Source organism: Diplotaxodon limnothrissa, linkage group LG20 (assembly GCF_057381915.1).
Source record: "Diplotaxodon limnothrissa isolate DT_005_m linkage group LG20, D_limnothrissa_male_GT1.1, whole genome shotgun sequence".
NCBI lineage: Eukaryota > Metazoa > Chordata > Actinopteri > Cichliformes > Cichlidae > Diplotaxodon > Diplotaxodon limnothrissa.
The window spans coordinates 23,705,703-23,732,805 of NC_140615.1; the positions used below are offsets into that span (position 1 = coordinate 23,705,703).

The 27,103-nt window shown below is 40.9% G+C and overlaps 2 protein-coding genes across 4 annotated transcripts in view; both read left to right on the forward strand.

Annotated features, from left to right (window-relative positions):
- Nucleotides 1-753: 753 nt before the first annotated feature.
- On the forward strand, nucleotides 754-8,372 carry LOC146610949 (specifically androgen-regulated gene protein-like). 2 transcript variants are annotated; one of them, XM_085344754.1, is made up of 5 exons: nucleotides 754-861; nucleotides 1,104-1,179; nucleotides 3,838-4,022; nucleotides 6,576-6,738; nucleotides 6,847-8,372. In XM_085344754.1, the coding sequence occupies exons 3-5, from the start codon at nucleotides 3,972-3,974 to the stop codon at nucleotides 8,352-8,354; spliced, it is 1,722 nt and encodes a 573-aa protein (XP_085200880.1). In that variant the 5' UTR covers nucleotides 754-861; nucleotides 1,104-1,179; nucleotides 3,838-3,971; the 3' UTR covers nucleotides 8,355-8,372. The 2 variants fall into 2 exon arrangements, with proteins under 2 accessions (XP_085200880.1, XP_085200881.1); XM_085344755.1 differs by lacking the exon at nucleotides 1,104-1,179.
- An 8,375-nt stretch (nucleotides 8,373-16,747) lies between these two features.
- scube3 (signal peptide, CUB domain, EGF-like 3) overlaps nucleotides 16,748-27,103 on the forward strand; it is a 75,067-nt gene continuing 64,711 nt past the window's right edge. For both annotated transcript variants that reach the window (XM_085345633.1, XM_085345634.1), the window contains exon 1: nucleotides 16,748-17,084. In XM_085345633.1, the coding sequence (XP_085201759.1) occupies nucleotides 16,985-17,084 (100 nt within the window). In that variant the 5' untranslated portion in view covers nucleotides 16,748-16,984. The remainder of the gene's footprint in view (nucleotides 17,085-27,103) is intronic.

Below are 27,103 nucleotides of genomic sequence, written 5' to 3' on the forward strand. Positions count from 1 at the left end.
AGCCCTAACTATATGCTTTAACAAAAAGGAAAGTTTGAAGCCTAATCTTAAAAGTAGAGATGGTGTCTGTCTCACAAATCCAAACTGGAAGGTTTGGATGTACTGAGTATTTTTCACTCACTATGTGTTTATACACCGCTCTGCACTTATCATCACTTATTATTAAACCGTGGCTCTTTTCCACAGCTTGTCTCTAGCCCTGCCTCCCTCTCCTCATCCACAACAGGTGGCGACAATGGCCGCCCCTCCCTGAGCCTGATTCTGTTAAAAGGTTTTAAAAGGGAGTTTTTCCTTCCCACTTTTGCCAGGTGCTTGCTTATAGAGCCTCATCTGATTGTTGGGGTTTTGCTATTATTGTAAATTATATTGTATTATTCATGTTTTTTATATTATATTGTATTATTGTAGCGCTTTTACTTTACAAGTAAAGGGCTTTGAGACGACTGTTGTGATGTGGCGCTATGCAAATCCAATTGAATTACAGTACATTGGTTTAAATATGTTATTAACATGCGTATATATAGTGATATATAGTGTTATAATAACTTAATATAAGTGACAGTATTCCACACAGAAAAGTAAAAGGTGAAAAATCATTTGAGGTTTCGCTCGTTTTACTGCTGTTCTCCTATTGGCTCTTCCTTGGAAAAGTCTCAGTCGCCCAGTTCTCTGATTGGCCACAAACCAACCTGTGCGGAAGTTAATTGCCTCACCTGGCCGTAAGCCTCTCACACTTCTCCCGTCTGTCACTACCAGTCGCATAGTTTTACTTCCAGGAACAGCACTGTCGGGGGAGTGAGGTGCACCGCAGCTATGGACTGACAGCAGCGCAGTTTCACCGACCTTTCTCGCGCATATCTGGTAAGTTATCAGGAAACTGTCCTCTTAAAAGCGTAATGTGCTCGTTTAGGGTGAAATCATGGGTTACAATGGAGGCAACGACGAAATAAAGTTGTGTGAAAGCTCGTAAGTCTACTTTATGAAAATACAGTGATCATTTAGAGTGGTGCGTGTGTGTAAGTGTGTGCGCTCGATTTGTTCAGAGCAGATTTTACCATCAGGTGTAACATAATGTTTTTGTGTTTGTTTGTTTTTTTACTTAGTTTGTAAGTTTTGACCCTGGAGTGTCATTTTGTGTCTGTTCGGGTGGAGGAGAGTGCAGCAGGAATAGAGAGACGGGTAAGATATTCAGCAAAAGACTAACATCAGTATCAGAAATGCTCCGATATGCATTACTTATCAGTTTTTATGCTCTAAATTTGTTTTTAGAGATAACACAACTGACCATAGTGTTTAGACCCTGGTTATCTGAGTCAGGATTAATGCAAATATTTGCTCATAAATGTCACTAACAGTCATTTTAATGGAACAAGTGTAAACATTAAAGACATGTTTCTGTTCTCTCAAACAGGCTGTGAGTTGCACAACCCAATGTTAACCATGAATCTTTGTTTATTGTTAATCATTAAACCAGCTCTGGCTGGCTAACCTTGAATACATACTTAACATTTTTGAGTTTTTCAATAAGGCACTGTGATTTGTTATCAAAAGCTATCAATCATTATCCTGGGTTTTTAATAAGTCTAGCTCACAAACTGTGCAGCTGTTCTCACATTTAAGGCCTGGAGCTGATCCTCCCTTTTAATATTTTAAAGGTTTCATCCGCTCATGTGTTTGGCTTCATTTAAGAGTTGTGTCGAAGACATGGAAGCAGGCAAAGTGACATTCCTGTCACTATTAAATCCTGACTCAGCTGTGGGTGCAGTGTGCTTTGCCAGTGCTCCAGTTTGAGAGGTGTTGCCTGCTCAGGTTTGGACAAAGGGAGGGACAATAATTAGCTGCTTACTGTGGGAGGCCGGTGTGTGCTTTGTCAACTAGCTTTTGTTTCCAGAAAACATGTGGGAATGTGGGGGTTGATGATCAGGTTTTTCATCAGCTGCCTTTGCTAAGTTTTCATGTCATCAGGTCAAAAGTGCCATGTACAGAAGATGGAGCTGATAAGTTCAGTGAACAAAGGAAAAGTCTGTCACTGTCTTTGCATGACTCAAATCTTAAAAGTAATGAGGTGAAAAAGCTGACGGTAAAATTGAAAAATAGTTACATGTCCTCTAAAAATGTATTTCATTTTCTTCAATGTAGTGTTTAATGCTACTTTTAAAAAACATGCTTTTTAATTAGATGCAAGATTTCAAAACAAAAGTCATAGAAAATCCCCCACTTGTTACCCAATCTTACTGTTCAGTAATATTTCAAATATTTCACTTGCAGCAATAAAATTATGCTCTTTATGGGCCCACAGGAAGCTTTTTTTAAGTGTTGTTTTTATGAGAATGTTCGATGTACATTGTAATTCTTATTCTGACAGAGTTATGTATTGTTTTTTGCTGAATGAGCCTCTGAGTGTCTGAGTTTCTCTCACTTCTCGAACCACATTAATTTACTATTGCACAAATAAACTAAAGCTGTGACACACAGCATGTTATTTTGGGGGATAATTTGCATGCAGGCGCAGCAGGGTATGAAAAGAAACTTTAATTCTGTTACTCTTGTATTTTTAATCAACATAATGGTGTTGCTTGTGCTTTCACAAACATACCTGAACTGGCTGCAGCACTATGTGGTAAAGAAGTTCTATACCAGGTCGTAAAATAGCTTTTTTAAGTAAAATTATCAATTTGTCTGACCCATTTAGCTTTATAGTTAATTAGCTAAAAAACTTTTGACGACCATTGTCGACAATTTTTCCTCTAGCCCTAAAAAACACCTACTTGAAGTTGCCTTTTCTTTACGCTCTCATTAAGAATCAACCTGTTGGTTTGGTTGATTTTTTTTATTTTATTTTTTATTTTTTTGCGACTAGCATACTTTCCTCATGCCTTGACTTGCCAGTAGTGATACGCAAAAGATAGGGAGCGGAGGCACAAGCATGCTGTAACACAACATATCTGGATTCTTAGCACAAATTTGCCATGATGTGAGGTATACCGTGTGTATTTGCAAGTAAGAGCGTTTGATTGTTATATCATAATGGCTGAAATACTGATTATTAAGGGATGCTGACAGCACTGTCTGCTTGCGATGACGAGTTCATTTTCCTGATTTGTAGAAATATCTTAAAGACCAAACCAGTAATGAATTATAAATACATAAATACACTGTTACAGGTGGCAAAAAGAAGGAAAGCACAATTAAGCACAAGCAAAATTAATAAGTCTGAAGATGCCAAATTTCTGAGATATTTGGCATTTTTGCTAGAAACTGACTCAAAAATTTAATTTTTTTTAAAAATATGCGAGAGGTCTCCATAAGAGGTCTTTTCTGTTGGCATACAGGTGAGTTTAATTATTAATAAATGAAACATTTAATCTGTTTCCTGTGAAAGACATCACTATGCATGACAGATATGCATAACTGAAAATATTCTCCATTTCACAGCTACTCTCCTTTAATGCGTGCCTCGATCCACGTTGTTTTTAAAAAAAGGCGAAAAGTTTTAGCTCAACCATTATTTTATTTAATGACTCAATTAGCATAACTAGATTTGCTTAATATATCATAGTGACCATGACAGCACATTTGAATCATGTTACAAAAATAAGACGGCCATTACATTATGAGGATCATTAAACTATCAGCTGTAATTTATGACCTTAATTTATCACAATAATTGTAAAGATGCTGTTTTGTTTACCAACTAATTCTCTAGCTATATTTAGCCTCAAACTAAGGCTTCATCAGTCAGTGGTCAAAGAAATGAACATTTTCCACTGTGGAGATAGTAGTGACTCACAAATTTCATCTGATTGTAGTTTCATGCTTTTGTCCTTGACATTTCAGATTTTTCCTGAGACAGACTTTCAGTGAGATTTACACAAACGAAACAGGGCCGCGAAGAGCATGTGATGCCCTCATCTTCCTTCATGTGCAAAGCCAAAGAGTGACACGTGGCCAGGTGGTGTTCCCGTAGCAACATGGACAGCGCAGGAAGCTCGGACAGCGTAATCAGCACGAACTCTGGCTATGTGAGTGCCGCTGTAGCGCTTTATCTCAGTCGTCTGTATTACTGACTCTCTCGTACAGAACAAACACAAACGCTTCTCTCCTCGACTGGAAGAGAATAAAGAAATAATTGAGATTTGTGAAGTCTGAGAGATGAGAGGAACTGAATTTATAATTGGTGAAAGGTTCTCATGTTTAGTCAGTGAGGAGCTTTCAAAGGGTTTCAGCACATGTTTTCATAAATGAAGTATAAACAATCTGAAGCCCTCAGACACCAGCAGCCACCTGAAATAATTTTTTTCCAACAGGCTAATATAGAATAAGAGAAAACTAGGAGATGGATGGGAGTTGTTCCTTTGGATCTGTTTGAACTACTGCATATTTAACACACAGACTACCAGCTGGGTTCCCAAGAATTATTTACTGTAAGAAGAAATCACAATAGTAAACGTTATTTCTTCTTGGAGTATTGTTAGATATGGTAAAAAATGGCAAAGTTGCAATTAATTTGCATACTTTGTGCCTAATCTTACAGATTTAATCTACATTATTTCTTAAAAGCTTATTTATCATCCTTTGGTTCTGGTGCCAGTAAGTTTAATCATTATTTGTGGTGAATTTATATGATGAAACCAATTCAGTTTCATTTTGACTTCAATATAAAATAACTGAAATAAACACGCAAAAATCAGTTGGTATCCCTGAAATGTAATCCGTCCAGTTTGCTCTGGGTCTGCCCTAAAGCCTCCTCCCTCTAGGAGATGCCTGAAACACCTTGTCTAGGGCTACGTTCACACTGCAGGTCTTAATGCTCAATTCCGATTTTTTGATCAAATCCGATTTTTTTGTCTCCTCGTTCACACTACAAATAAAATGCAACAGCAAACGCGCTCTAGTGTGAACGCTCAAAGCGGCCCGCATGCGCAAAAGAAGATGTCACACACAACGCGCTCTGTTTAGACCAAGAACAAACAGTATTGTTTGACTGATGGCCGTTAATATAAAGACTTCGGACTTTACGTTTCCCAATTTTTGCTTTAAGTTATTTTGTTATTTACATAATAATGTAAATAACCTAATAATGATCCTTATTGCTGTTTAAGAGAGGAGCGGCGCTTCAAAGGATAGCTGCAGATTTCTGTCAGAATCTGCAGATTATACAGTACAAATAAAATGTTTACGTTGTCTTCCCAACAGTTTCACTGACATCTACACTGGATGGCTAGGAAGCGTTCGCGATGTCTTCTCGGGCGCTGATAATTGGCTTCAGTCTTGTGTCGGTGACGTAAAAGGCGGATTTAATGCGACTTGACCGTTCAAACAGCAGTCGCTTTCTAAAACATCGGATATGTATCGGATTCAGTACCACATACGAAAGTGACCCAGATCGGATTTGAAAATATCGGATTTGAAAATATCGGATTTGCGCCGTTCACACTGTCATAGCATGATCGGATATGGGTCGCATAGGGTCAAAAAAATCGGATTTGATGCGCTTTCGCCTGCAGTGTGAACGTAGCCTAGGAGGTATCCTGGTCAAAGGCCAAACCACCTCAACTGGCTTCTTTTGAGGAAAAGGAGTAGTTGTACTCAATGCCCCTCCCAGATAAGCTCCCAACTCTATCTCTACAGGTGAGCATAGACACCCTTTGGAGGAGACTAGTGAGTCACTACACAGAATTTCCCCCTTTTCTGGCTGAGAACCACGGCCTTAGACTCGTAGGTCCTGATTCTCATTCTTCATGCTTCACACTCAGTTGTAAACCACTCCAGTACGAGCTGGAGGCCGCTGGCTGATGTAGCCAAGAGAACCACATCGTCTGCAAAAAGCAGAAATGAGAACTTGAGACTACAGAATTCAACACCCTCTACCCCTTGACTGTCCTTAGAAATCATTGACAAAGGACAGCCCTGATGGAGTCCAGCACCCATCAGGAACAAGTCTGACTTTTTGCTGCCAATGCAAATTAAGCTGTCACTAGAAACAAGTCAAACTAATGAAGCTAAACACATAATACAGGCAGTTATCACACCTAGTTTGCCTCATGCTATGCTCCGGGCATGCTGGTATGTGACTGGAGGAGTTTCTGCCCGCCTGTCTTTGTTTCGGGATTTTCCAGCTGAATGCTGGACATCAGCAGGTGGAGTTTTTCACGCTATGAGAAGGGTCATTGCTGCTGAGACTGGAGCTTGCAATATAGCTTTTTATTTGTGGCGTGATCAGAGCACAACTCAGCTGTTTCAGGTAGATCTCGTGACACTCTCATTTCTGATAACGTCCAGTCTGGGAGGTTCCCTATCCTGCTAATAAATGCAGTAGTGGAGTCTTTCTTCTTCTAACATGACTGACAGACTCCTCCCGCCCCACACACCAGCACTGTGTGGTAATTTAAATTAGAGCCTATGACAAACTGAATAAGATGTTATATTATTAAAACTGTATGGGGACAATTGGGTATTTTTAAAAAAGCGTTAAGAAATGCAAAACAGTTGTGTGATAATATGAGAATCAAATTGAGAAAGTCATGAAAAATACACATGATAGGAAAAAATATCTAATTTCATTTTTTGTGCAGAGTGAAGACAGCATGGACCACTTATCTGCAGAGGAGAGGGCGTGTCTCACGTATCTGGAAGAAACAATCGAAGCGCTGGAGACGCAGGAGGACAGCGGCGTATCGAATGATGAATCACATCATGAGAGTCTAACAGAAAAAGCAGATCAGATGAGAGTAAATGGTATGTGATGTGCTGTTGTGTATATTTTCTTGTGTACCTTTATTTGCATCGCAGATGCACGGTTTGTGCTGCAACACTAACTGTTGTAATTGTGTTTTTCTTAATTAGACATTTCCACTTTGATGCCTAATGGCTCCAAACGCGACCAGAAATCATTTCTAAGTGATGAAGTGCCCACAGCACCACCTGCATCCACAGCATTAGCCACAGAAGGAAAAACTCAGCTAAATCAAATCTCTGAACCACAAGTCAGTCCTCTAATCCCTGAATCTTCTACTGATACCAGAATCCACTCACCAGATATACAGACTGAGATGTCACGCTCAGCCACAAATGAAGATGCTGATCCTGAGAGTGTCAAAAGTACAATTGTTTGTCCAGGACCATCTACTGACACCTCTGAGATTGATCTGAGTGTAATTCCACCTCCCTTAAACTTTAGGGATGAACCTGACTCTCCTTCACAGCCTGTGAACGTAAAAGACCTTACTCCATCTGTGGGAATTTCCAGGAAAAAGCCGGGAATAACCTTTGATTTGGAGCAGATTCGTCAGAGGGCCTCTGTCAAGAAAGATTTGACAAGCCCTGTGACCAAGGTGCCTCAAATCAAACCTCAGCCTGAGTCTCTCAGTCTGCTCACAAGTTCACAAATTGTTGCTCCAGCGTCTCCTGAAAGTGCAGAGCCCAAAAGTCCACCTGTTGTGGCCCCAAAGCCTAAAAAGCTGCCCCCCAACATTATTCTGAAATCTCACAAGATGACTAACTCTGATGGAAACTCAGCGCATCCAGTGCTCAACAGCAGTGAACAGCGGCCATTCTTGGATCCTCACAAAGTTCGCATGGAGGCTCTCAGAAAGCTCGGCCTGCTTAAAAGCAGTGAGGAGGAAGAATCGATCCCAAACCAGAGCTCTAAACTTCCTCTCAAAACCAGAGTGTCTTGGGCAGCTTCATCTTCTTCTTCTCCTCCAATCAGCCCTGCAGCTCCAAATGAACCACCATCATCACAGTCTTATAACCTTCCCCCTGCCTCTGTTACTGTCCAGCCTTTGAACCCTGGTGCTATATTACCATCAAACACTTCTACTGCTCTTACAGTTCTGGATCCTGATATTCTCCCAGCACCTGCTGATTTCAGTGACCCCACTGAGCTTTCTCCTTCAGAAAATCAACCATCTGCTGTCAAAGATGCCACTTCTCTTACCTATTCTGGCCTGGTCAAGCAGCTGACACCGCCAAAGGTCAAATCAGCCAGCCTCGGGCGCACTGAGGTGGGTATAAGCAGATATACAGCAGGTCAAGACTACGGTGAGGCCAGTCAGGGCACCAGCATTAATCAGAACCTCAACCAGCTGCGTAACCATCGACCGCGCCCCGCCTCTCTTGGGAGTAGGAAGGAGTTCTCAAGTGCTCAAGGAGAGGATTTGGAGGCAGAGCCTTCCATTACTAAAGAGCCAGCCTCACAGAAGGCCTTGCCTGCCCACACTGCCTTGCATCACTCCAGAGACACTCAGAAACTGCCTCGATCACAAGGTATCAGCGTGCTGATCTGCCCTCGTTCAGAAAATGAAGAGGACCGCCGTGGGGCCCTGAAGAAGCTCGGACTGCTAAGAGATTGAATATGCACCTCATTTATCTGTCAGACTACTTTAAGATGATGTATGTTAAGAGACATACCAGAGTTTTCTACGTGATTAATATGGACAGTTAAAAAAAAAAAAAAGCTTTCAGGAAGCAGCTTAACCACATATTTATGCATTTTTATTTTACTGCATTGACAAAACTTGGAATTAAATGACTGTCAAGGACATTATTGAATGTACTTTTTACCTATATTGTACAACCTTATTTCCAATGTTTTTTCCCCACAGCACTAGCAGTCAAGGATATTTTTAATATTCATTAACTGTCACTGTGATATATGTACTTTTGTAAAGTAAATGATGTTGCTTTTATGAGACAATAGCGAGTTATTTAGTCATTTCAGTTTATTTTGTGAAGTAACCTTCTTAATGTCCCTCGCTGTGTGCTTTCAAAGGGTCTCTTTGTACTTCTCCTTTTAGGTACTTCCATGTGTTGCTGTTGTGTTATGTAATTTGATTTTCACTTCCTACAGTCTGTTAGACTTTTTGTCTGGTTTTGTTTCCTTTTACCAACCGCTGGCTAGTACTCAGATTTGTGCATTTACTGTGAACTGCGCTGAACCTATTTGCTTTGTAGAGTTTGTATCATAACTAGAAGATGTTGTTTTTCTTTTTAAATCAGTGGATATGGGGAAGGGATGTTCGGGAACATACCTTACCGTAACTCAAAGCACATAGTCGGTGAGCACTGGGTGAGAAGGATCTAAAAGGTTTTTTGCATGGCTGAATAATGATGCATAAGCTTGTTACATAGCAGCTACATGTCTGGAGTTAATGGGTCGACAAGGTGCAGGCATTTATTGCATCTTTTATTTAAACCATAAACTGACTGCTTTCTGAATGTCATTGTTTTGACTCCTTTTGGTCATTTTTTTTTAAAATGCAGATGCGTCTGTCATATCGAATCGAAACTTGAGGCACCAGTTTTGTGGCTCAGCCTCAGCAACTTTATCTGATGTGATGATGAGTGAACTAGTACAACCTGTTTTTCACCTCGCGGTTCAGCCTTCATGGAACATCTTTGCTGCTCATGATGGCTCATTTACGAGCCGACGGTTTGTCTGAAAAACATTTTATTGCTGCTGCAGGCTTTTTAGACAAATAGAATTGCTCTTTCCTGTAATTTGCCGGTGAGGTCACCTACTTCTGTGAACGCAAGCTCAATTTGAAAAAGTGTTTTATCTGAGCAGCTGTTTACAGCAGGGTGCAGAACTACAGAGCTAATAAAGAACAAAGCAGGGACTGGATCAACACATTTGGCTATTTTTGGAACTAAACTTTCCAGACAGTACTGATGGAAAAAATGAGCAAAATTAAAATTTTCTTGGCGTGTCCAGGCGGATAACAATGACTCCTCTTTAATTGTCCAATTAGAAATTAGCAAGGTGAAGGTGCGCTGTCTCTGCATGGCTGGATCAGTGCCAATGGTACTGTGTCATTGTTGTAATTCTTTGAGCCCTGCCCTTGATACCAGCCCTTAACTCACAAATCGTTTTGTTCTGACCCTGATAACGCCTAGGACAGCTTTGCAGCATTTTTTTTTTAAAGTCCAGCCTCTAGTTTGCATTTTCTACACTCAGAATATTTCCATGCTTTTTTGTTTAAAGTCTAAAAATATTTTTATAAGAAAGTAAATCCTTGATGTCGATCTCCCAGTCGCAATTTTTTTATACGAGCCGAGTGGAAATTTGAATATTGTTTTTAATATTTTACATCAAGAGATGAAGCACATTTGTTTAATTCGGAGTTGAATAGTACTCACTGTTTTGTTCCAGACACCAAGAAGCTAGTATGTAAAGTATCAGTGGTTTATTTTTGTTTAGCTCAAAGTGAACATCCTCATTCCCTATAAACCCAAGAGAAGAGAAAGCAGCTACAGTAGGTGCCGTCAGACTGACACAGGCAGCTTTGTGCTGCACTGTGGCGTGTTGGTATGTGAGCTATTTTTCCTTTCCACCTGAGTGCAGCAGACCTGACTGACAAGGACTCAATGACAGCAACTGTCAGCTTTCACAGTTCTTCTCCTAGGATCCTGAAACAGCCACTATGAGAAACATACCATAAAATTTTCCCTACAGAGAAAATGAAAACTTTTAGTGATTGGTATGAAATGTGACAGAGGTGAACAAGAGTCTACAGAGCGAACACCTGTCCATCATACTACAGCAGTAATGTTCAAACTGTGGGGCACAGGAGAGTCGAAGGGGGCAGCGATACGTTTAGCACTTGCATGTGACACACAGCTCTATGCTGAAGTACCAAACTTCAGAATGTACAAGACTTCAGTTACCTATCACGATGTCCATGTGTGCTCTTAAAAAAATACCCACATAACAACTGGCTTGAGTATTGTACATTTTTGTGTTTTCTTCAGTGTAAAAACAATCCTGTGATATTTTTCTGAACATTCATGGGTGCACTGCAGTCAGGGATAATGTATTCTTTCAGTTTATATCAAATTATGCAAAGCATAGTTCTAAAATTTGGATGCAAAAAAAGAAAAAAAAAGAATGATAATTATCCAAAATTTTCAATATATAATTTTAGAGTGTGTTTATATCACTGTAACACTGAGACAATCTTTGTTTTCTGAAATCCTGGAGGACGTTTTAGCTGTCATAGCAGGAGGAGCACAAGTTTGGTAGTGATTGTTGGATCCACTAAAGAGAGGATCTACTAGTGTGTGTACATGTGTGTACGCATACTAGGACATTTAATAAAACTGACTCTTCATTAATCATATTTATTCCTTCTGCTCTGACGAGTCAAAACCTCACGTTTGTATTACTTTCTCACTTTGAAACCTGCAGCCACTAGAGTGCAGTCTAGATTCATATGTGGGTAGAACCGCAACCGCTTACGCTGTATCCATAATGGCAGAGGGCCATATGTTGCTGTTGCACATTTGAATTTGTGCACAGATGCGATTGATTTTTTCTCTCCTTTTATTTCTCAAATAAACTGCACACAGAAAAAGTGCTTAATTAAATATTTCGATTTAAAAAAATATGGAGTAAAGTGAAAACGGATCAGTTTCTCTGTGTACCATTCACTTTTGTAATAACGGTTGTCTTTTGTTTATTTGCTTTTTATATGTATCCTTGAAAAGCCCTCTAACTGCATTTATGGATGAGATTAGACTATCCCACCAGATAATCTGACATTATGGCACATCAGTGAGGATTAAAATGCATTTGCTGTAGGCCTAGACCAGGACAAAGTAAGTCTGCATCAAAGGGGGTTTCACTACCAAAAATGTGAACCAGAAAGTTCAAGTTTTAGTTTCAAGCTTAGTCATTAAAAGTGTGCGTGTGTGTTTGTGTACGTATGTGGGAGGAGGATTCAGTTTACCAATTAACTGAGCTATTCAATCTCACTAACAATGCTTTTCTGTGGAAAATTGGACCTGTTGCATCTTAGATGTTTTGTCTTTCTTCGGGGTAACATGGCGGTGCGGTGGTTAGCACTGTCTCTACCATTGCTTCTCGGTTTAGATTGCTTAGGCGCCTGAGGTCTTCTTGTGTAGAGCTGCCTGTTCCCTCTGTGCCTCATTTGATTGCTTTAACTGATTATTTGGCCATAAATATGGATGTGGTTAGATAAGAAAAACGATGGACTTTCTTTATAAACCCTTTTTTCTTTAAGGGGAACAAAAACACTTTTGGTGGCAGCTGTAACCATGGGTTTTATCTTTGCAACAACATCCCGTTATCTTTTCTTTTTTCTTCTAGACAAAATGATTCATTCGAAATGATTCATGTCAGAGTATTAGCAAATAGTGGGAGAAATGAATGGAGCTGATTTGCGGGAAGTTTTTACTCATCAACATTTCAGCCTGAAACAGTTTAAAGGAGAATTGAAGTTTGATATTTTACCAGTTATACATGGAGTAAAATCTCAAAGGTTTAGTTATATTTTTTATTTTATGATGCATAGATGAGCTAAATCTCCACAAAGCTCCTTGTAGACACTCCCTGGTGTAAGTGGTTGGAGCAGGTAGGCGTAGCTGTTGCACTATCTGGCTAGACAGTGAGCTCATGGGACTTCCCCACCACCCTGGACCTGTTCTGTACTTACCTTCTTTCATAGTGTCTGAAAGTTGTGGCCAAAATCCTCATCCCTTTCTCAGTATATGAGCAAACTATTGAGGATTAGTGAAGACAAAGTGGCAAAGAGCCACTGCTGAGTGTGCTTGGGTTTAAGCATGCCCAGCCCAGTTCTGTGTCATCAAAAGAGTTTACTTAAAATTCATGGTTATTATGGCTCCTCTGTTTGGGTGTGTGTGCTTTCAGATAGCCACTAAGCACAGTGATACAATTCAGTTGTATAATGATGGCTGATACTTTGAAAGATGCAGGCATAGAAAGGATTACATTTAGGACCATAACAGGACCAAATCTTCCACTCTGTCTCATTTGATCATGATGAGTCCACTTGATTATAGGTATTCACAGACACTCAGACGCAGGAGATACAGAACGAGCACCCTCTTGTATCTCCCCTAGTACCCGCACTATGCTCATGCAGCTAACAAGCTGTTTGTATCTTGCTTACCTCCCTGCTGCAACAACAATAAGACTCGGGCAATATCACTAGGACTCTCACTTGAAAGGTAACCAAGCCTTCATGACTCGGGGCCTGACAGCAAGGTGATGATAACTCTCATTAGTAGCTCATTTTCTGTGGTGTGTTGTTACAAATGCAACATAGCTTCGCCGATTACTCTTCTTCGAGGAGACGTGGTATTCGATAGGGACGAATAAGTCTTTCAGCTGGTCAGGGTGACTATGTGAAATCTGTGTTTGTTCTGACTCGATTAGTGTATTTCCTTCTTCACTCTCCCTCTCTTGCTCCCTGTTTTTGCCAGTGACTGAGGCTGTGGTCAGGAGGCATTCCTGGGGCAAGCCCACAGCATTCGCTGGGATGCCTGTACTAAAGTGTGGAACTCAGCAAGCCACTCGGCTCCCCTGTGGTGCTGGCATGGTGAGTACCAAGGCATCCTGCTGGGCCTGTGGTAGTGTTGGTAACCTAGCATAAGAAGGAGGTAAAAAAAAATATGAACAAAGCGGAAAAAGTTCTGCACTCCAAGCTGTGACATATTCACACGTATTTCTTTAAGACAATTGGGAGCATAAATGTCGAACTGGAAGAAAGTAAATGAGGTGATGTGCCCCTGTGTATGACCATCTGGAAGAACACATTAGGCTCTCTGCAGGGCCTCTAACTCCACAGTTCATTAGCATGCAGTATAGTAAAGGGGTGGCCCACAGTTGCCTCCCAACATGCATCCATGTCGCATTTATCTTACAGAAACAGCTGTTGGAATATTGTCTGACTTTGATATTTTGGAGCCAAAATGTAGGTTTTACCAACACTGTCTTAAAACAACTGGTTTCTGCATATTTTTTGCCCTCTAATTTCTGAGAAGTGGATATTTTGGAGTTGCAAGGTGAGAACAGCTTGAACAGCTGTTGTTAAATTGTGTTGATGTGTTGTGTCTCTGACAATCATGCATTTTTCATATAGTGCCAAACAGCAACTTGCCTCAGATCTTTCAAAGGACATTACAAAAAGATATTGCCTTCAGATTAAAAAAAAGAAAGATTCAGGGGGGAAAATGGTGCTGCTCATTCACTGCAGAACAAGTCGGAGCAAGTTGTGGTCAGCCGCTCTGCAGCAAATCTCTTGAACATGTTGCATAAAGACCGTCTCAGTCTTGGTGAAACACAGCTCAATTGGTCTCATTATCTATGAAAGATCCTTACAGATCTCTTGACACCTTCTTCTTCTTCTTCTTCTTCTTCTTCACCTTCTCCACTCTCCCACTTTTCTTTACCCAGTATGAAGCCAAAGTCCTTTTTGTGACAAGAATCATAAATTAAACATGGCCTGGGTTTCCCTTGTGTGTCTGTTGTTGTAAAAATAGCTCGGTCTGGTGCTGAGTGTAGTGCCTGTGCACAAACCTCTGCCTTTAATGAAGTGTTGCCATGAAAAGTGTACTGATCCACCAGTGTGACTTGTGCATGGGCTCTGTGGCAACCATGTGCTGACTTTCTCAAACTCCCTATGTGACTCTGAGCTCATTTGGTTATACAAGTGCTCACAATTACCCAGAGATTTGGACACGGGGACATGGGATATTTCCATATCCCTGACGGATGTTATTTTAATTACACTGAACTGCTTGACTTTGAGCTGTGGATTTACATGTTTTTTCTTCTTCTGTGGATGCAAAGAGGGATCCTCGGAAGGTTATTCTGTTGCACTGAATCTCTTAGTTATTGAGTCCCCTAGTCTCTGGTGAAATGTGGGGTAGCATGGGAATCCACACTAAAAGACATTGTTTATGAAATTTCTTGTCTCTGAATCCAAAATAATGAATATTTCACTGGTAATTTTTAAAATAGAGATAGACAGAGATAATGCACAGTATAATGAGTAATAATCCTCTCTCCTCCTTTCTGCCCTCAACCCCATCATAATGTGTGTGTCTGCATCATCTGAAGAAAGCAGAGTTGTTATCTGCAATCAGCCTCATTGTGATGCCCTAATTATATTTGATTGAGAAAAAAAAATTACACATGGGAGCAGGCGTGATGATTACAGTGTTGGATCTGCTCGCACAGCGAAATGCAAACATAAATGCATCGACACAGCTGGTTAATTTAAGTGATAATGCAGAAGGAGGTAGCAGGTGTGGGGATACAGATGTGTTTCCTTCGCTGCACACTTCCTGGAAACAAATGCTTCATATGTCATTGCTGGTGAAATGTGGCACAGTAGCTCAGTGGGTTGTGATAGCGATGATATGAAAAAGGCCTGTTCTGATTCATGTAACTCCTCAAGCCTCATTTCTCTTCAGGTCTTGGGGGTAATGGTGTGGACAGAGTGACTCATGATCTGCAGAAATGGCTGATGGCTGTTCATCTTCAACCCCCGAATTTAACTTCAAAAGTTTTAACATGCTGAAGCTGTCTCATCTTTATTTGGTTCAAGGAAATGCTGCCTTCTAATGTTTTTCCCTCTAACACATGCTTCACAAATACCTCAGTGAATCTCAGTATTACTGATTTCTGTCACTAGACAGGGCTTGCTTATTCAAAGCCGGGAGGGGGAAAAAATCTCTGAGAGAAATGTGGCAGTTGAGCTAATCTCCTGCAGGAAAAGACAAACTGGTAATGTGGTGTTGGTTAAGGTTTTGGAACCAGATGACTCGAGATATAATTTCTATCCTGTTTTTCCCCAATATACCAGATGATTTTCATAAAGCTTTCACCAATTTTCCTGTAAACAAATACCAATTGTAAGCTATCATACCTGAGGAACTGTTTCATCTCGAACTGTATTTTTAACAGCTGGTGTAGCTTAATCGTTCAACATAATCATCTACGCGGTTTTATTAAAGTAATATTTTATGAGATTCACAGGTTCACTCGGAAGTTCTTCAAACAGGTCCAGCTCCAGCTTAAAAAAGGACATGAAATTGCTTAAGGCCCTCAATTGACCTTGGAATAAGGATGTTACTCAAGAAAGTCAATTGAAACTTGGAAAAAAAAAAAAACAATATTCAGTTTCCAATTTTCAAAGAAGTTTTGCAATTTTGTCTGTGATGTAAACCTTGAACTCAATTCAGTGCCGAGATGGGATAAAGAATATCAAATAATTTTGTTAAGAGTGCTGTAGAATATTCAGTGTTTTAGTCTCGATTGGACTATTTCTAAATGCCAACAAGTGCTCTCGGTAAAATCGTTAAACGACAACTATAATCTTTTATCAGCACAGCAGACGAGATCACGTCGATGCTGCACACATGATCCGTAAATAAGCGTTTATTGGTTTGTTTGAGAGACTAGATGGGCTGTACAGTCTGCTGGATAAGAACAAAAATGCAATCTCCGGTCTATTACTTTTTCCATCTGAGTCTTTTATAAATCCATCCGCCCTCTTGTCCCCCTTAAGGCGATGATTTTACCACGCTGCCGTGACGGCAACTTTCTTTCTTTCCCCCCCTTTTTTTGCGCAGGTGGCAGCAGCCAGGTGACCTGTGAGCCCCACTCTCAGTGCACACGGCAAAACTTGTCCACCTTGAGCTCAGCCAACACCTGTGTGTAAATTCCTGCACAACAAAAAAAAAAAAAAAAAAAAGGAACGAAGCACTGAGAGCCAGTCAGGAAAGAGAAGGAGCAGCAAGAGGAGTCCGGAGCGCAGCACGGACGCTCCTTATTCTCTCCTCCCCCTTCAGACCCCGCCACTGCACTCCATCTCTCCATTTCTCCTTCATTCCCCCTCTCTCTCCCCCGCTCTCTCTCCCTCTCCCTCTCTCTCTCTCTCTCTCTCTCTCACCCTTTCTTAAATTGACATCGGTCTGGCTCGAAACATGATAACAGAAAAGCCTTCCTCCGCTCCGCGTTGTCGGGCTGTCCTCAACCCCGATCACTTGAAACTCAAATGAGCAGGCGTTAAAAGGGGAAAAAAGGATCGCATAGTGTCCTGTCAGGGGGTGCTCACAGGGAATAACAACAGCACACGCACACACACCCTCGTATGTGTTCTTGCGCATCGTAGATCTTAGAAAGTGCTTGTGTTAAACTACAGTGAAAGTTAACATGTATATGCACGCTTTGATACGCGCGAGCCTTGGATTTGTAGGTTTCTGCCTGGTCGCCTTTGTCCAACAGTCAGCTTCAGGAAGTAAAACCACTCAAGGTAAGTTTTTTGTGCCTTCTTTTCACCTCGAAATACCTCCTATTTTGAGTGAATTGGTTGAATGTCGGAGTGCCTAATTAATAGATTTATTGCATGCCTTTGGAAAGATCCAAACGTGTGCCTAAATAAATGCGTGTTAAAACAAAGTTTAAAGTAGAATACTTTGAAATTTAATGAGCAGAAGTGAAGTTTTTCTTTTTTTTTTCTCCAGACTTTGATCCATCTATTATTCTCTGTTTGATTCAAGCAGATGCCGTCTGTTGATTCAGCGGCTTATTTTGCAATCATTTGACTGCTTTTCTCTTGTGTCAGTGTGCTCAGTTGCATATATTTGCGTAGACCTGCCAAGACAAATAGTGGAAACATAATAAGGCTTAAATTAAGTTTCGCTGAACGCTCGCTGTTGTCAGAAAAACAGTTGCTTTTGATCTTCAAACAGCATTAGCAGTGCCAACAGTTATGTTTCATTTCTAATCTTGCAGGTAGTTGTGGTGAGGCTACTGGGAGGTATTTGTCACAGTCCAGACAAGTATTTGACACTGGCCTGTAACACACACACATACACATGGAGGAGTCTCTGTCAGACACTGCAGCTACAGTGTTGTCCTGCCCAGCCGGCTGCCCTCTTGCTCTCTTTTCTTGTGAGAATTTATTCACAGCAGACAGGAACAGTCTGAATCAAAAAGTCTGGCACCTTGCAGGAACAAGGCAGACATGGTGTTATACACTAAATTTCTGATCCACTCAGCCTTCTCCTCAAGGTTTTCATCACCTAATTTTCCCACAATGCAAATGCCAAGCCAGAGCTGCCAGAAGTATTTGCATGCAAAGACACATCATGGTTTCTGTGTGAGTGTTGATTGTGGTCGGAGATGTTTTGCACTCACAAAAAGACATCTCTCGGGCGGTCGACAAGGCAAAAAGAGAAAGGGGGTGGGTGACTATTTTGCATCCTGGGTGGTCTGCCCCCACTTGTGGGAAAACTCAATATTTACATTTTGCAATTAGAACTACTTTTTTCTCACTTTATTTTCCACAACATCGATTACACACTTCCTTGTGCTGTGGAATGCTGCTGTATGAGAGCTGGTCTGTAATGGCATGCACCTGTTTGTTGGTCATCGAGTGAAACGCAGTGACCACTTGATGGGTTTCTCCTCCAGTTCCTGTTTATCAGTGCAGCTCTGCAGTGACATATTATTTGCGTTTAGCTCTGTCGCTATTTGTGAGCATTTTTTGTGCTGAAGTGAAAATAAATATTGTGTTTGGTGTTGGTGGCAACTCTGTGGCACTGTTCAGTCTGCAAGCTGGGAACAATTTTGAAAAATGAAGAAACTGAGATGAACAATGATTGGGGGGGGGGGGGAGAGCATAATTTGTCAGCTCAATATTTATTCAAGACAGATGTTGTCTTTCATCAGTGTCAGTCTAATCATGGCACTGTGTTTTAGGCATCAGTCATTACTCTGGGGGGAAAAAAAGTGAAAGGGAAGATTTGAGGATGTGGTGGAGAGAATGACAACGAAGGGGGAAAAATGAGACCAGGGGAAACGGGAGAGATTAAATGTGCAGAGAGAAGACTGGGAGAGAGGAGGTTTCTTAGTGAGCGAGCAGCAACAAGCGAGAAAAAGAGAACGAAAAGTGGGGAGCCGTAGACGTCATGGCAAATCACTTTCCCTTGAACAGAGTCAGGAGCTCTTTGCTAATGCAGCGGCACCAAGGCAACGGTTGGTGTGGGGCTGACATGCTGCTGTTGCTGGCTGTGTTGGTGTAACCTCTGCTCCGGTGCCTGGGGGTCTAAAGACGCAGGGCTGCCCAAGCAGGGAGGAAGGCCACATGCAGGCCCTGACACACTGTGGGAACCGAGCAGCCTTGGCAATATGAGGCCCAAGTCATGGGGTGGCTTACCTAGAGGTGCTGCCTGAGTCTACACGATGAGCAAGATGGAAGGGTAGCAGAAATCCCCCAGCTCGCTCGCTTGCCCCTTTCCTTTTTCACACAACTCTTGCTTTGTTTGCTTTGTCCTCGCTTCCTTTCCTTTGCACTTAATGAAGTGGCTGTGCTTTTTCTCTGTCACCCAGAAGCAACGACTGCATTACACTGACCATATCAGAAAGCTCCCTGTCAGCCAGTGTGCTAATTATATTTTTGAAACAACAAAAAAAAAAGATGTGCACAGCTACCCTCTGCCCCCTTCGCCCCTTCCTCCCATCCTGTCCAGCCCACTTTTGTTACTTGATGGAAGGTTGAATGTGCTGCAGGTCTGGGTAAGCTTGCAAATGTCAGTGCATGTATATGCGCAACTGGGATGGAGACAGTATATGGGCTGTGTCAGTGCATGGTAATTTGTACAAGTCTTTGAAACTGTATGTGAAGCCACATGAAAGAACCATTTAAATGGAGCTTTTATTTCTGCCTACCCCTTTGGCCTTGAACTTCTCTTAGAGTTTGCTGTTTAGCAGAAAGGAAAAAGGGGGAGAAAAAGACAAGCGGACAGAGACTGTGGCGCTGTCTCCTATGAACGTGGCCAGTCATTTGGCTTCAGCGTTTTGACACCACGGTGGCATTTCTCTTTCATCATCTTCACTCTTATTTCTTAGGCTGCATGGTTTCTGTATTGCCCCAGAGTCCTTACGAGCTCCTGCAGTGGTATTTGTTGGGTGGTTACGCTTAGCCCCTCAGAGACTGGATGTGCCTTAAAACAAGTATGCACAAAAGTCCCTATTTGTGTGCCAAGGTGCTGAGCACAATTTTTGGCAAAGTAATTTTTAACAGCCTGCGACTAGACTATGTATTCAGGTCAACTACGAAGAAAATACTTTTTTTTTTTCTGTTCTGACTGAGGTTCTTTGTGTTTTTTTTTTTTTTGTTTTTTTTTGTTTTTTAAATGAATAAAGGACATTGGAATATGAGTCACTTGCTGACTAATTTATCAATCGCTAATTTATCCTACCTGCTTATTAGCAAGCCCGGTGAAAGCAGACGAGCTTCTAAGCTTTAAACATCTTCCTTTTCCTAAGCAAAAATACTCTGGTGCTGATAAGAGCCGAGCTTGTCTCAGTCTGTCTCCTCACTCTCTGCAACAGGCATGCAGTGTCAGATAGTTGTGTTCTTATTATGATCAGAGACTCTGAGGCACGTTGAGCCTCGGGGTAGCCCTCGGTCATTCGCTGATGAGTGGGTGGAGGGGACCAATCCGGCTTCACTGTACCACTCAGCAGACACACTCGCAATGCATCTGCCTGACAAGTGGTGCTCCAATACCACTATACATGTTGTTACAGAGCAGCCGAGAGAGCAGAGAGATTATTATCTTGGCATTACTTGAGTGGTGAAAACTCCTGATAACAATTCTGTCCAAGAGCAATGCAGTATGAATAACAAAATTGACTTTGATCTGTGGGTGAATGTCTATGACTGCGATGATTGATTTTTAGACTGGATATTAATGATTGCACTTAAAAGGCAAAAGTGCTTTCACTTACAAAAATGAGAATCCATTATAGCCGGGGAATCGCTTAAAAACTGGGAACAGATCAGCCTTTTATTGTGTCTAGTTTTTCTAATTCCCTGGTTTCTTTGTGGCCAAGATGTCGCTTGATACAAACATTTTGGGGGCAAGTTGGCTGCAGAGTGAGTGCCATATTTACAGACACACATAAAGTCAAAGCTGTCTGGCCCAAGCTGCGACCCGAGGTGATTCAGCGGGGCTTCGTTCTGGACAGTTGCTCACTTTCATCCTGGCTGATGGAATATAAAAGCAAGACATTTTTCAGTCTGCAACAGAGTGTCAAAGATTCTCACCTTAAGAAATCGGACTTTCCCTCTCAAGGAGACTTTTTATGTGCTTTTAATCAGTCTGTTTCCCTTGGTAATTATTTTTTATAATGAACTGCATATTTGCCAGGGTGTGCTTCTTTGTTAAAATGGTGAAGAATATTTCCCTGTTAGCTGTGTTTCTGTTCAGAAAAAATAAGAAGTTAGCTGCTTCACATGTAGGATTCTAATTCACAATTAAAAGGTGGGGTATACTGGGAAGCACCCTTATTCCTTTTGGATAGTTGGATCCCATTTTCATACCTATATGTTAAATATAAGGCTACATCTGAATACTTGTTGCCTTTGCTTAGCACAACGTTGTAGCTCAGCTGTCAGATGATGATGATAATGACTTTTATTTCAGTCATTATTTATAGTTTTTCAACAACCAAAATGTCCATAAAAATAAGTGACATCAATGAAAAATTATATTCCATCTACCTTTTTATAATATATTTTTTCTTCACAGAATATTCTAAACCTTAACACTTTCACCAATTTATATGAGACCAAAGCAAACAAAAGGCAATAATAATAATAATAATAATAATAATTAAAAAAAAAACCTAAGAGAAAAACAAATGTTGGTAGTGACCACTCCTATACATACACTGATTGACCTTTCTCAGAGACATATAAGTGGGGTTGGGCATCGTTCACGCAGTGGTGCATTTTTCTTTGTCCTGTCTTCTCCTAGAAAATAAGTCCATACTTCTTAAATGAAAAATATTGTAATTTGTCACATTTTACAAACCATATCAGGTGCCCTGGTCTCTGTGTGACAGCGTCTGTTGACATCACTGTTGCAGTACTGTTTAATATTATAGTATGCAATGTTACGGTCTTATTGGTAGTGGTGGGCTGTCAATCTCACATGATGTATTTGTTTCCTGTAAATAGCATGCATGATAAGAAATGCAGTGCAAAAATGCCAACACAATGAAAACGAGCTCAGTTACTTTGACAAAACCTGCCCAACTACCTAATTATCTGAAGATGATGTCGATGAAGCTGCCGATGATGTACTAAAAGTTTCATCATCATCATCATCGTCCTTGGATTTACTGTTTCATAATATTTCATAATGTTAGCTCTGGGTCCTTTCAGGCTATAGGATATACTCTTCAGCTTGTAGATGTATATATTTTTTTAATATCTGACCAGGAGTTTCCTCAGAATTGATATGCTGACATGGCCAGCTTTGCATTTTGCAAAGTGAGTGTTGCAGAGAGCATTGCCAATGTCTCGGTCGAGTTTTGAAAAGCATAGCTGCACCAAAACCTATTTTCAGCCACTGCTGCCATTGCCCTGTGTATTTGGACTATATGATGAGACTATATGTTTCATCATATAGTCTCGCTCTCATTCCTTATCTGCTCTGGTAAAAAATTTGGCACTGACTGATTTGCCATTATAAGAAAAATGTAACAGAACACAATGAAGAAACAGACGTTTGCATCAACAGTTTATCCAGTGGATCTAACTTTATACTGTAATGTGAGGACTGACTGCAGCACAAACCAGATGTGGTGCGATGTGTGGTCAAGTGAAGTTGATATTTGGTGAAATAAGATGTGTGAAAATGAATAAAAAAAATCATTATATACTTCCAAATGTAGGAGCGCGTAAAGACTCTGACAAAAATGGCTGCACAGATTAAGATCATGGCAAAAGTATGCTCATAATTTTTGCTTTTAATCAAGTTTGTACCCACTTATGTTTGTTAAACTGCCTTCTATCATCATTGAATTTACACGTATATTATGAATGGTTACTCTTTTTGTGGATGTTATAGGCAGTATGAATGTCAGGTCACAGAACCACAAAACCATAACCTGTAGACACTGCAGATTCTCTGTTGCTGCCCAGGGGAACCCATCAGCTACTGAAGCCCCTCTGTCAAAGCACCTTTTCTGCCTTCCTCGAGCAGAAAATCACTTTATCAGCAGCTGGTGAGGCTCTTGTGAGCACCATTTGTCCCCTAATTTCAAATGGTTGCAGGGCTGACAAAGCTATAGATTTCAGGTACAATAGAGGATGGGGAAAAATGTGGTTGAAATCTCCCAAACTTTTGAGGGTAATGGCTTTGTATGCCACACCAGTGTCCGCTGGTATAAAAGAAACATTCTAACCCTCACACTCAGGAGTACAGAGCGCTGTGCTTGTTTGAGGCTTGTTTATTTATCAAGGCTTTAATTTGAACAATATGTTCCAAATGAGCCCTGTGATGCTTCTCTCAACTGTGGCATTGTGGTTAAAATTAGAAAGCTCCCTCTCCTGCTCCCTATCTCTTCCCCTTGCTCCCTCTCACCCTGTCGCTGGCCTTTGTTCTCTGTGCTGACAACATCCCCGTTGGTTTCGGGGGAGGATTGAGTCAGCGCTGACGGTATTCTGACCCCCCGAGTCTTTGACTCACCTCTAGAGCCCCCTTCACAAGTGCTGATGGCTCACTGAGGAACCTCAGTATCGTCCCTGAGCCAGCTGCAGCGACTCTTATATCATTAATCCACTAACCTCCCAGAGCCCACATTTGTTTTTCTGTTCCATTACTCACTGATTGGGGACTCGAGGATTCAGGAGAAGATATCAGAGGGCCTGTCATCTCTGTGTCTGTAACGCTACACTGTCCTTTCTCAGCTTTCACCCTCTTCTGGGTTCCCTCCTGCGACCCCTGAGCTCAATAATGGGGCTGCGTCTGTCTTTGAAAGTTTGGCGGGGTCAGGGAGGGACGTCATTAGGCTGGTCTGCGGTGGTCAGCGTTGTCGAGGGGGGTTGGGGGTTAGAGAGAGCCTTGTTTACAGACTGTGTGTGTTTACATTCCTGATGGTGAGCGCCAGCTTTAGAGACTGCTGGAAGTTAAAGGAAATGCTCTTATTCTGCTTAGTAATGGAAAAATCCAACCCAATACATCAAGGAATCCAAATGAAAAAAGGTTATTTATTTCTGGCCAGTGCATTCTGGGTAGAAAGGGGGATGACTTCACTGATGAATGTGAGACTTCCTAAATGAACAGAGGCATGGGAAAAACCATATGACCCACTGAAGTATTTAGTCACCTCCGGTGAACTCTAGATATAAATTTATTGCAGACCCTGATAGTGTATACTGTTCTTTGTGGCTTAATCACTGCACTATCAATCAAAGAGGCATCTAAGATTTTCACTGTCAGTTAATCTATCAGTTATCTCTTCTATTTATCATTCGGTCTATAAAATGTCAACAAATTGCAAAAAATGCAGAGGAGCTTAATTTGTGTAACCAGTAGTACAAACTCCAAAGACATAGAAGAGGAAGAAAGCAGGAACTGTAAATTCTTTACATTTAAAAGTTAAAATAAGTTGTTTCATTACTTTAGTTTGTTGTTGATTAACTTGCAATTACTCAACTAATCATTGGAGCTTTATAGTGCTTCAGTCCTTTTAGTGTAGTGTTCTTGCTGGTGCCACAACAAACCATTATTATAGCCCCAAGAATCTTGATTTGTATTTCCAATTAAATGAGGCCATAGCTGAATAATCACATGTATAATAATGACATGGGCAGGTTTTTGATGGGATTTTGCTGTAATTTTGTAGCGACTGAGTGTTAGATGGTAGAAATGTTGATTTATATTATGTTTTTCTAAAGTGATATTGCAGGAGTTGCCACACAAAGTGCAGTGCTTCACTGATCAGTAACTGTTATGATTATGATTTAATCTAAACCAAAAAAAAGAAAATAAAGTGAATATGCTTAAAAAAAACAGGTATGCTCTCATCTATCATTTTGCAAGGCTGCAGTTGAGTAAATATGTGGTGGCTTTAATAAATAGTTGGTGGGTTTTAATGATTACATTTCAGTTGTTTTTTCTGTTTTTAAATTTTGTCTCACAAAGCAGAAATACCATCTTTTTACACGTGAGCATTTAGAGCTTATCGTGTTAATCTCACATTTGTGTTTGGACTATTGGCCTGATTTAAAAACTGTGGGTGTATTTGATTTTAAAAACTTTGTCTGACCTTTCATGACCAGAACAATGAGAAAAAGAGAAAATAACAATGTATCTAAGTAATAAGATGCAGACCCACCTGGAACGGAACAGTTATTAAGAAAATATCTTAATAGGCTTTGAAACTGGCTCCTTGCTGTAGTGGGTGAGACTTTCACTTGGCAAGTAAAAGCTTGACTTAGACCCCCTCTGGGGTTGCGTCAGGAAGGTCATCCAGCATGTCTCTCAGCCAAATCAAACATGCGACAAGGGAGCCGCCGAGAGTCGCTTTATCTTAATCGGTTTTGGGCTGAACACGGGTCGCCTTGTTTATTTTCTAATAATTTGATTCAAAAAGTTAATTGTCAGTTACTTTGCCAATCAATTATTCATTGAAATGTTAAAGACTTTCTTTTCCCATCTCCTTTAGCACTTTGAAAGTATAGTCATTACCCTGGTTACTCATTTTCTTTCTGTGGAAAACTTGGTCTTTTTTGTAATTATGTGACTGTAAAATCTGCCATCTGATTTGAGATACAGTAGGTGCTGTGACTCGGTGGCCCCTTAAACGCTTGATAGGAGCGCATGGTCAGGATTGAAATGAGGTATATATGTCCAGTGAGTTCCAGCCCACTAAAGTCCACATTTCTGAACTTTTAGCAGTTAATGCCCGCTTCATGGCTTACACAGAGAACCATTCACTTTATCCCTCAGTTTGACAGGAAACAACTAAAAATATCACACTTGTGCTGTAATTGCTATGTTACCATCTTTAAAGTTGGTACTGTATCTGGCATGAACCACCAATTGCTGTGTGCCGAGTGGAGAGTGTCATGTCAGTTAGCTCTGGCTGCATAAATATAAGGTATACAGCTGGACTAAGTGCCACCCTTCCCGCATATAAAATATCCTGCATGAGGCCAAGAAGTCATTAACAGTTGAGGACACATTCCAAGACGGTCGAAAAATCACTTGAAGAGAACAGATTAATTTCTTGTCAGTGGGCTCCTAATGAGATCTGTTACAAGCTCTGCTCATTTATTCAGAGGTGTATGTATGTATTAGACCTCTGACACTTAACAGAGTGTCATGTCAGTCTCTCTCTTTCTCTGTTCTCTCTTAGTATTACTCTATGATTCACTTAATTACTGTAATAAGTGTTTTCCTTCTGGAAGTGGTCCGGAGGTCTGTGAGTCATAGTCTATTAAGGCCACACATGCTAAAGTAAAGACACCAGATGCTTGGCCTATGAACAAAATCACAGAGAAAAGACATTATTTATTCACAAAGCCTGCGCTTGAGCTACCTTGAGATATGTTTTATAAATGACACGAGGTGAATCCACTTGCTCTTTACTCTGCAGTCTCCAGGCTCATCGCTGCGGTTGTCTTTATGTATGCTATGAGGCGCAGACACTCTGAAACGCTCATGAAGGAGCGAACAGATGGAAGAATTACACAGAAAGATTGTGTACGAGTTGGCTTGAGTAGTTGAAATGTTGTAATGAACCCCAAATACGTATCCATTATACATCGTTTCAGCTGTTGGCGTAATGGAGAAGCTCACCGTGTAGGAGGGTTGTCACGATACTAAAATTTCAAACTCTGTACCGATTGCCCAGAAAAATATCAGATTAGATTAGAACAATGCTGGTTTGTCCAAATGTATTCAGCTACAGCCCTGTGTATTTCCTGTGCTTCTGGTGACTTGGCACCATATTTTCGTTGCTGATCAAAAAGTTGGTAGACTGCCACTCTTGCTGTCTAATTTCCGGTAGACTGTTCTTTACTTCAACATGTGACTAAAGGAAAAAAATAACACTTGTTAGTCACAAATAATTATCTGGTTAAACTAAAATGGGACTAATATAGTTCCCCCCCCCCCCCCCCCCCCCCCAGCTCTCTCATTAACATTATCGTTTTATTATTAGCCATAGCCGCCAGCCGCTGCCTTAATGATAATTTAACAGTTGGGGGTGGGTAATTTGGATAATTGCTAATAGTTAAAAGGCTAATGTCAACATGTGCGCTCGCCAGGTTAACATTTATGATTAGTGTTTAATACGTCAGTGTTGTTGATGTTGAGAGCTTTACTGAAGTCATAAAATTGGTCATGAAGGCCATGGTGTGTCTTTAAGATCCTTTGCCTTGTTTGTTGTGCTGCTGTTCACCTGTTCAGCTGCTAGTGAAGGGGAGGGGCTGTGCTGTTTGAAGTTTTTGTCCGTATGACCAAG

What these genes read in the sequence shown, in the direction of transcription:
- LOC146610949 (XM_085344754.1), top strand. Translation starts at nt 3,972, where the DNA reads ATGGACAGCGCAGGAAGCTCGGACAGCGTAATCAGCACGAACTCTGGC. An exon ending in TCAGCACGAACTCTGGCTAT is followed by an intron (nt 4,023 to 6,575) that starts GTGAGTGCCGCT and finishes TTTTTTGTGCAG; the next exon opens with AGTGAAGACAGCATGGACCA. An exon ending in AGATCAGATGAGAGTAAATG is followed by an intron (nt 6,739 to 6,846) that starts GTATGTGATGTG and finishes TTTCTTAATTAG; the next exon opens with ACATTTCCACTTTGATGCCT.